Here is an 11,080-nt window from a genome sequence, read left to right on the forward strand (position 1 = left end):
GAGTCCCATACATACACACACACTGTATAGTACACACACACACATATAGATATAGGATATAGATGATAATGCATTCTTGGTAGAGTGGATAATCTTATATTCTCTTCGTCTCTCTCTCTCTCTGATAGGGTACTGGGGTGTTGCTCTCTGAAGATGACACCACATTTGAGGGAGAGTTTTCTGAAGATTGGACTCTCAGTGGGAAGGTAACACACACACACACACACACACACACACACACACACACACACACACACAAACAAATGCAAGCACATACAAACACACACACACACACACACACACACACACACACAAACAAATGCAAGCACATACACACACACACACACACACACACACAGCTTGCTGTGTTCGCTCATACACCTATTTGAACACTAACATTATCAGAACACATCATGCTCCCTGTTGAACACAATCTTCCATTTACATACACACACACACGCGCACACACACACACACACACACACACACACACGCACGCACACTCTGACCTGCCGTGTTTCCCCTGTAGGGTATTTTGACCATGCCTAATGGGGACTACATCGAGGGCTCCTTCAGTGGCGTGTGGGGCACGGGGCTCAAGATCTCTGGCTGCTACTATAAACCCAACCTCTACGACTCCGACAAGGACAAAAGCCGCACACTGTGAGTCCATGTGTGCGTGTTTGTGTGTGTGTGTGTCTGTCTCTGTGTGTGAGTGTGTGTGTGTGTACGGACTGCACACACTTTGTCTGTTGTGAGTGTTTTCTGGTCTGTTTCATGCATCTATCTATAAATTGCAGGAATGTCTGTCTGTGTGTCAGTGTGTGTGTGTCACATATCTGTTGAACCGTTAGTCCGATTGATTGAAACTTGGCAGCTATCTTGCTACGGGCACGAGTAGGTGCAGTGCCATGTTTGACGATATTTGGATAAGAAATGCAAAAGATATCTTCCAATATATCGGTAAAAGAAGCACACATTGGCTTTCTTCGCTCTATTGTAGCCACTCCCCCTCTCACTTACACAGCACTGTAGGCTACCAGAGAGGATAGCCGGATATTGGCAGAACTTAATCCGCAGGTAAAAAGTTAAGTGAGTGCAAGATGTGTGGGTGATTATCATGTCTGACCTCAACAATAAAGACTCCCTGAATGTGGTTTGCTTGCATTAAAATGAATCTGCGGATTTTGCAACAAACCAACAAACACAGGTATGCAGTGGCTATTCAAAACTATGTAAAACATGATGTGCAATAAACTGACACTTTGAATAGCCCACGCTACTTTGGACAATCTTTACACTTTGAATAAACAAATGACAATTCCGACTGCAAGGTCCCAAATTTAAACGAGAGATAATGGTCCCGAATTTTAGGACGTTTCAGAATGCCACACATGCAAGCATGATCAGTTACAGACAACGAGAGGCAGACAGAGCGTGATGTCACTTATAGGCTACCAGAGACCAGTTTTTAAGTCACATCGTTGCAAATTTCATATGATGATGCATCATTTCACAAAATGGTTTGTCTTTTATATCATCAAGTTATTCAATAGGCTAAACATATAGTCATATAGTCAAAGCTTTAGGCTTATGTCATTTTGATCAACTACAGACAAGTGGCAGACAGAGCGTGATGTCACTTATAGGCTAACAGAGATTGTTTTCACATTGTTGCAAATTTCATATGATGATGCATCATTCCAGAAAAATGGTTTGTCTTCTCTATCATCAAGTTATTCAATAGGCCTTGACTCAAAACAGCTGATAGGCTTACGTCATTTTGATCTGTAAAAAATGTCACATACAGCCATGCTAAAATTCTGCTCACTGCACATTATGATATTATAATATAATATTCAGTATTCATTATTGAATGCTTAGCTGGAATGATGTTTTCTCCATCATCCTATTTTTTAAAGCAGGTCTACCTGCGGGCATGTAATTGGGCTACAGGTTATCTACAGGAAAAGCATGTTTGAACGGGCACTGCACTAGTATTGTGAATGTTTATGTGCTTGTGTATGCTGGTTTATTGATTTTGTGTGTGTGTGCAGTAAGCTGGGTGGTCTGGCGGTGTCGTCGGAGGAGAAGTGGTTGGCGGTGTTTGAGGAGTGCTGGAGGAGGCTGGGCTCGGACACCGTAGGGCAGGGAGAGACTAGCCGTGCCTGGGACAACATCGCCATTGCCCTGACAACCAACCGCCAGAGACACAGGGACAGGTACACACTCACACATGCACAAACACACACATACACACACACACACACACAGACTCAATTATGATGTTTCAAGGTTAGGGTGATAGTGTTCTAATATGTGTGTGTGTGTGTGTGTGTGTGTGTGTGTGTTGTCAGTCCTGAGCTGTTGTCTCGCTCTCACCATAAAACTCTCGAGAGCCTCGAGATCATCCCACAACATGAAGGGCCGGTCACCATGGAGAAGTATGACACCATCCGCCACTACCTCATCAAGGTGAGCCGACCTCACACCGGGTTAATCTGCACTAATCCGCAGCACAACAGATGGACTCACACCAGTGTGTGTGCATGTATGTGTGTGTGTGTGTGTGTGTGTGCGTGTGTGTTTACACCTCTCGAAGGCACAGTAGTGTGCGTGTGTGTTTGTGTGTGAAAGAGAAAGATAATGATGAGAGAATAATGAGTTGATGAGGCACTCGCCATAGTATGCAGTACATGCCATGTTTATGCTGTTCAGATGAGTTGTGTGTATTAGTTTGTGCCTGTCAGGGAGTGTGTTAGGAGTTAGAGAAGTATCTCCCCCATTTAGTCACAATTGAAATGGATTGGCTTGAACTGCGACTTAAAGTGTAACTCTCACCAAAATGCAACCTAGGGTCTTTTTGTGAATGTACCCGAGTCAAACTTTCTTTTAAAATCAAAAATAGGACAGAAGCGCCACTTTTAAGATTCACCATATTGTCGTTTTCGGGTCAAATTACTTTTTGAATGGGAGTGCTAGGGGCACTACTATGATCGCATCAAAATCGCTATTTTTAAAACACTAAGAAGGTTCGACACAACATGAACCTTTGCTCGAAGTATCACCAAGGTCTCTACACATGAACTCGAGCATTGAGAACATTGTTTGTGTACACAGAGTTTACTAAAAATAAAGGTTTTGAGCAACTCACTTGGTTTTTCCGATCGCCGCCAACCTGCCAGTCAAGAAGTGAGTTTTGATGCAATCATTCAAAAGGCCATTTGACAAGAAACCGACAAAACAGTCCATCTTAAAAGTGCCGCTTCCGTCCTAATTATGCTTTTAAACAAAAGTTTGACTCGGGTATATTCACAAAAAGACCCTAGGTTGCATTTTGGCCAGAGTTACCCTTTAAGTCATTAGACTTTGTGAATCTAAATGGCCACATGTAAGCATAGGTGTAGTTGAACTGTTTGTCAAATGCATTTCTGCTTGTATTTTAAATAGAATATTACATTATTAATATAGAATATTACAAATCCTGCAGAACTCTTTACAGACAAAGCGGTTGTCAGTGTTGAAATATGAATGATCGTGTGACCTTGTTGTGACCTCTAGGCATGTGACACCCCACTGCACCCGCTGGGTCGTCTCTTGGAGATGCTGGTTGCCGTGTACCGCATGACCTATGTGGGCGTGGGGGCCAACCGCAGACTCCTCCCTCAGGCCGTCAACGAGATCAAGTCCTATCTCAGTCGTATCTTCCAGATCGTCAGGTGTGTGTGTGTGTGTGTGTGTGTGTGTGTGTGTGTGTGTGTCTGTGGGTCATAATGCCATTTTAATGAACATATTTTCTGAATACTTGGGTGTGTGCTGCTCTAGGTAACTCTTCTGTGTGTGTGTGTGCATGTGTGTGTGTGTGTGCATGTGTGTGTGTGTGTATACAGATTCCTGTTCCCAGATCTTCCTGAGGAGGGCGGTTTGATCCCGGAGACGGCCGATGCACAGCAGGAGAGGGACTCCATCTCCTCTGATGCCCAGCTGGATGCTCCGCGGTAAGAGAACGCCCTATGCAACAACAGCAACACAATAACATTTATATGCATTTATATAGCGCTTTTCAAGGGGTATATCTTTATTCTATGCATTAATGTCTGCATGGATGGATGGCTGTGTATTTATGTATCTGTATATGCATGAACACACTTCTTTCTCTGTATGTGTGTGTGTTTGCTTGTGTGTGTTTGTGTTTGTGTGTATGTATCTGTATATGCATGAATAAATAAACTTCTTTGTGTTTATTTGTGTGTTTATGCGTGTGTGTGTGTGTGTGTGTATGTATCTGTATATGCATGAATAAATAAACTTCTTTGTGTTTATGCGTGCGTGTGTGTGTGTGTGTATGTATCTGTATATGCATGAATAAATAAACTTCTTTGTGTTTATGCGTGCGTGTGTGTGTGTGTGTATGTATCTGTATATGCATGAATAAATAAACTTCTTTGTGTTTATTTGTGTGTTTATGCGTGTGTGTGTGTGTGTGTGTGTGTGTGTAGGCGTGTGGTGAGCAGCTCTGCCCTGCTGCTGCCCGTGCTGCTGCCCCGTCTCTACCCGCCCCTGTTCACGCTGTACGCGCTGGACAAGGAGAAGGAGGAGGACGTCTACTGGGAGTGTGTGCTGCGCCTCAACAAGCAGCCTGACCTGGCGCTCCTCGCCTTCCTGGGAGTGCAGCAGTGAGTTACACACACACACGCACACACAAACACACACACACACACACACACACGCGCGCGCGCACGCACACTCTAACATGCATAACACACACACACACACACACACACACACACACACACACACACACACACACACACATACAGTACATACAAATGCACACTCTAACATACACACACACATACACTCTCTCAAATATGCACCCGCACATACACACACCCACATAGAGAAACTTGCAGCAAGTACAGATAAAAATGCCACCACACACCATGTAAATGTGCATGGCCATGGATCTGCATGTACACACACACACACACACACACACACACACACACACACACACACACACACACACACTGTGTAATCTACTGTTCTAGTCAGACCATGTGCTTTATGTCTTTTTCTGCTCTGCCTCCCTCAAAGCAACATTTCACTCTAAGCCTCTCACCTGACAAATAAATCTCTTTTTGTTTTCTTTGCAGAAAATTTTGGCCAGTATCTGTCACTGTTCAGGGAGAGAAGCAACAGGTAAAGCATCTGATCACAGTGTGCTTTCTGATCGTTCCATTCTGATCATTCCATTCAGTCCTAATTGTGTGTTATGTTTGGCAGGTGGTGATCAGCACAAAGGATGCCTGCTTCGCCACAGCAGTAGAGACCCTGCAGCAGATTAGGTACGCAGCAAAGATGCGCAACAAAAACCCTCTCACTTCTTTGTTCTCCACCTTTCTCTGTGTACCCTTCAACCTGTTGTGTTTCTCGCTGGTCATACGTGTGTGGGTGTGGTAGGTGTGTGTGTGTGTGTGTGTGTGTGTGTGTGTGTGGTGGGGGGGGGGGGGGGGGGGGGGTTGTGGTATGCTAAAGCTAAAATATGTCTTCTCTACCTTGTTGTCTATACCCCTCTACCAACTGTGTTTGTCTCTAGTCATACATATCTGTATATACTACTAGCATATCTGCCAGCCACTCTAGTCATTATTTTCCTTGGGATATTGGGATTATATAATGGGTAAAGGTTTAAAACCTACTGCGTGCTTATGCACAGTGTAGAAATGTGTAATGAGGCATGTCTTGTCTTTGTATGCATGGAAAGTATCCAAATCACATTGTTGTTGGTCTTGTGTTTCCGTTGTTTCGTTCGACGACCTTTTATTTAGTTTAATCTTCTTTATTTAATTAATCTCTGTTTGTGTTCCATTCATCTAGCACAACTTTCACTCCGTCCGACAAGCTGCAGGTGATTCAGCTGACCTTCGAGGAGATCACGCAGGAAGTGCTAGCGCTGCTGAAAGAGGACTTCCTGTGGTCCATGGACGACCTGTTCCCTGTCTTCCTCTATGTGGTCCTACGTGCGCGGTATGTAGCTCACCCCAACACTTTGGAATCTTGGATCTGAAAAGCTCAAATCTGTCCTTTGTCATTTGTCATTTGCATTGTGTAACTGTTTAATACTTTGTTTTTGTTTATTTAATTTTTGTTTTTTTTTGGGCAGACAGGCTTCCCTGTTTGTTTATGATCTGGTGAAAACATCTGTTTCAGTTTTGTCCACTAGCTCTGGACAGTCAGTGCTATAATTACTGACTGTATAAGCAGGTCGTCTGTGCATGCAGATGTTTATAAAGAGTCACACAACCACTTCAAAACCTGAAAAAAAACACTTCAAAGACCTTTTTTCAAATTATATTTTTGGCCTTTTGCCTTTAGAGAGAGCGATGGGGTGGGATTGACACCGGGGCACAGTGGGCCGACTGTGTCATGGATGTTGCAGCAACTTGTGCCACTGGATTTATAATTATTATTCTATATATAGTAATATAAATCAGGGCTTAAAGTTTTCAGTCACTGTCAGAATTCAGGCATGGGCAGGGCTGTTTAAGATTTGGAAATTAGGAATTATATATATATTATATTATATATTCCTTGCTTTAAGCCCTGATCATTGCAAGATTGAAAATGGCGGCCAAGCAGCAATGTCTCTCGGCCAGGGAATTGTAATGACAATGTGGATTATACAGTGTTTTTTAGACCGGTAGCCTCAGCCTTGGGGTGGACACAGAGTGCTGCGATGAGTAATCACTGATGATCAATCATGTAAGAGTGGTGTAATGTGATTAAATGAGTGGTGTGCTTTCGGCTGATCTGCTGTGCCTCTCGCTGTCTCCGCCAGCATTAGGAATCTGGGGTCGGAGGTCAACCTGATCGAGGACTTGATGGACCCGTGTGTGCAGCATGGGGAGCACGGCATTATGTTCACCACGCTCAAGGTAGACACACACACACACACACACACACACACACACACACACACACACACAGGCACTCGCACATATTTAGACACACACACACACACACGGGCACTCGCACATATTTAGACACACACACACACACACACACACACACCACACACACACCACACACACACACACACACACACACACACACACGGGAACTCGCACATATTTACACACACACACACACACACACACACTCTCACACACACACACACACACGGGCACTCGCACATATTTAGACACACACACACACACACACACACACACACACACACGGGAACTCGCACATATTTACACACACACACACACACACACACACACACACACTCTCACACACACACACACACACACGGGCACTCGCACATATTTAGACACACACACACACACACGGGCACTCGCACATATTTAGACACACACACACACACGGGAACTCGCACATATTTACACACACACACACACACACACACACTCTCACACACACACACACACACGGGCACTCGCACATATTTAGACACACACACACACACACACACACACACACACACACACATCTGGGAATGGACACACATATTAAGACATAGACACACATAAACACACACACATACTCACTCAGATACAGTATAGCCACAAACACAGACATACCTACTTTACACACAAACACATTCAGATTACATGTGGACTCCTCAAGTGTGTGACTTATCTTCAGTAACCCTGTGTGTGCGACTGATGGGTTTCACTGCTCTGTTCCCTCTCCCTATTCAGGCTAGTTACTACCAGATCCAGCATGAGAAGATCACCTAGTTGTTGTGCCTGATGCGTCTTGCTGAGTGACAGGTCAGCTAACCAATCACAGATCACGACAGAGTGCTTGACAAAACAAGGACTCCGTGGCAGGCCCTGTCAGAAGTGTGGCGCTCGGCCTCTGGTGCGGAAGTTTGCCTCCATCCAAGTGTTTCAACGTCTACCATGCACTTCTGTGGATTGGCCACAGCAACCACCAGCATGTCCTAAAATCCTCACCTGCACACTACCCCTGTTCCCCTGTGACATATTCTCTAACCACTCTGCGTGTTCCACAGCAGAACCATTTTAGTGACCGCTGCGTGTTCTGCGGTAGAACTGCCAGTGGGTGTATTCTGAATGGAACATTTTTGTCCTTGGAGTGTCTCTGTGATGTCTTGGTGGGTGGTCTGTCTCACCAGAGATGTCATGCTCTCATGTCCACTAAGATGGACACACTGACCAATGCATAGCACCTGTTGAATGTTTTTTTTTTTTATTATTATTATTTAACACTAATATTAGCAGTTTTTTTAATTTGTACTTGTTCAGACCTCATGCTGTTACCATGATGAAGCACACTATGTCTCGTGGAGTTTCAGAGATCCAGACCTTTAGGGAGAAATCACTCCTTTGGTATTTATTATGTTATGTGGAAACGTTCTCGTAAGCTTTACCCAGAGCCTGGCCCAAGTAAACATATCGTCTGCTACTGTTTACGTTGCACACACAGACTCGCATCTCAGAGAGTATAGTGGCTTGGTCTGATTTTTAACATTACAGTGTTATGCAAATAACTGACAAGGTTAAAAGGAAAGGGTGAAGACATATAAGCTTTGTTCTTAGTTTTTTGAAGTGACCTCTTAAGAAAGGTGTTGTAGTGAAATCCTGCTAGCGCAGTGGGTTTGACTAGCGATGACAACTTCCAGTGTTCTGACTGAGTGTCGGCACCTCATTGTACCAGTTTTTAAGCTCGGTTTGGTGGCTGATTGAGAGGAAGTATTGTGTCTTAGTACCGTTATTGCGTCTGAGTGACCACATGAAGGTTATTTCTTTTCGAGAGGGGTCATTCAGAACTCCGACACAGCTGACACAACAGAAAGAAGACACAGATACACATACACACACACAACAGTGTTCACAGTGTACACATAACAGTGAAGTACAACGTAAACCAAATCAGAAAGAAGAAATGAAACCTGTTTGCATAGGTTTCTGTGGAAATATGCACATTGTTGTCATTTTGTGAATAGTGTGTTCCAAATTCTGTGTCCGAGCACACAGTACCCCTGTGGCTTCCAGTTTTGTGTGCAGTTTACCAAATGTTTGCAGTTGCTGGTTTACAATACCAAGTAACCTCATGAGAAGGACCTTTTTAACTACACACCAACTGTCAGATGAACAGAGAGCAAAGGGATGCTCTGAAGGGATTAACCTAGTTTGGGTTAATTTGATGGCTACTGGTTCATCGCATATTTATGTTGAAGCTTTCTATTAACTGGGGGATAAAAAATAACTTTTGATTTTACATCTTACATAATCAGATGTTCATTCAGACTCGTGTAAAGTCCAAGAATGTTCACAAGGTGTCTATAAGAAAGATATTTACTCTGACAATCTCACTCCTTGTGAGCAGCCTCTTGGGGAAGTGGGAGAGTATAGCCAAGATGGCCAAAAGGCTGACTTGAAACCGTCCTAAATGTTGCCTGCATCCGGTCTGTGTTCAGCCATGGTCAGGGACATGTCAGTGGTCAATTCCGCCTTGGCGGAGAGTGCGACGCTATGAGTAATCCTCTTCAGCTGGCTGTGCTCTTATCTTATCATCACTCAGTTTGCATATCAGCTCTTGAGATGGTGTTCCAGCACTGACCTTGGGGGTCAGATGATGGACTCACACTCACAAACACACAAACGTACACACAACACATCACATCATATGAGAGTGACTGATGTGCAACAGAACTTACCCATCAGGGAGAGTGTTATTAAGACTGACAGTGTGTTTACTGTCAGTTCCTGTTTGTGATGATGAACTTTGTACTTTTAACTATTTCATTTCTCTTTTTACTCAGCGAAATTATCAACTGGGTGATAGACTGACATGTATACAATCACAACATTTGGGATAAATATAGACAAGCAACAACACAGCACCTGGCATGAAACAATTTCTCTACTACATTCAGCAATAACTGTGATGTTTTTTTTATCGTTTACTGTTATTTTAAATCTGACCACTGTGTTAATGTTCTTCAGAATGTTCAGTGAAGGTTCAACATCGACTAATAGTCTGCCTATTAGATCAGGCTACAGTGGTAATCCCAGTGATGTTGGTAATCTGAATGATAATCTGATCGAGGACATCATCTAAGATGGTTGGCGGAAACAGGACATGGAGACACGTAAATTCACAAAGTGCTTTTAATATCCCCAGTCAAGAGTTGTATTATCGAGCTGCAGTCATGTACTGTTAGTAAGGAGGAAGAGTTTTAGCAGGCTGTGATATCATGCATGTATGTTTCTGTATGTTTGTCTGTGAGCTGTAGGTGAGGCTCTGTGTGTATCATAATGGTGTGATTTGATACCTGCTGATTAGATGACTGCTTAATGCAGCATCGCCACATGCCTCTTTCCAGCACTGACATTGCCAGGCGTTGCATGATATACCCAACCCAACATGATGTAACTTAAATTACAATTCCTGATTGTATTTCTGGGGCACCTTGGAGTTTACGTGAAGCGTTTGTTCTGCCAATATCAAAACAGATTATTGGTCTGTGCCTATGCCTGGTGTTGTGTTGGGGTGCGTACACTTATTTTTAAGTAAGTAAATATATGATAAAAATGTGCATAGGATTTTGTCATGATAAGTCTAACTTGGAGGGCAATAAACTGTTGTATCAGTGAAAGGTGTGGACTTTCATATATTTTCTAACACACACTCTTTCTCTCACTCTCTCTCACACACACTCGCACATCTTGAATTGTTCAGACACATGCATTATTTCCAGACATGTTTCAGAAAAGAAGAAATGGCGTTGAAGTGATAGGAGTTTACAGATACTTGTGTAGTTGACACACAAACAGAGCCCAGCCAAAAACTCCAATAAAATTTGTATCAACTTTGAGGGACAGCTATGACCATGCAGGATTATCCAGACCAAACATGACGATTTTGCTACATACTATTCCTATTTATGTACCAGCATGCAAAATTTGAGCCTCCTATATGGTTTAGTTCTTGCGCTGTGGACTTGTGAACTTTGACAAAAAAGAGGCCGAACAAAATCGACACCCCCCTCCCCCTGTAAAACTGGCTGTATCTTGGAAAGTAT

The 11,080-nt window shown here is 43.4% G+C and overlaps 1 protein-coding gene across 12 annotated transcripts in view; it reads left to right on the forward strand.

The window, feature by feature from the left end:
* The window catches only part of als2b (alsin Rho guanine nucleotide exchange factor ALS2 b), a 31,602-nt gene extending 20,948 nt beyond the window's left edge, over positions 1 to 10,654 (forward strand). For all 12 annotated transcript variants that reach the window (XM_042079879.1, XM_042079877.1, XM_042079881.1 and 9 more), the window contains 12 exons: positions 129 to 206; positions 530 to 663; positions 2,058 to 2,222; positions 2,358 to 2,475; positions 3,562 to 3,719; positions 3,891 to 3,998; positions 4,500 to 4,676; positions 5,157 to 5,202; positions 5,287 to 5,348; positions 5,881 to 6,030; positions 6,842 to 6,938; positions 7,728 to 10,654. In XM_042079879.1, the coding sequence (XP_041935813.1) occupies positions 129 to 206; positions 530 to 663; positions 2,058 to 2,222; positions 2,358 to 2,475; positions 3,562 to 3,719; positions 3,891 to 3,998; positions 4,500 to 4,676; positions 5,157 to 5,202; positions 5,287 to 5,348; positions 5,881 to 6,030; positions 6,842 to 6,938; positions 7,728 to 7,766 (1,332 nt within the window). In that variant the 3' untranslated portion in view covers positions 7,767 to 10,654. The remainder of the gene's footprint in view (positions 1 to 128; positions 207 to 529; positions 664 to 2,057; positions 2,223 to 2,357; positions 2,476 to 3,561; positions 3,720 to 3,890; positions 3,999 to 4,499; positions 4,677 to 5,156; positions 5,203 to 5,286; positions 5,349 to 5,880; positions 6,031 to 6,841; positions 6,939 to 7,727) is intronic.
* The last annotated feature ends 426 nt before the right edge of the window (positions 10,655 to 11,080 follow it).

This window comes from Alosa sapidissima, chromosome 23 (genome assembly GCF_018492685.1).
Source record: "Alosa sapidissima isolate fAloSap1 chromosome 23, fAloSap1.pri, whole genome shotgun sequence".
NCBI lineage: Eukaryota > Metazoa > Chordata > Actinopteri > Clupeiformes > Clupeidae > Alosa > Alosa sapidissima.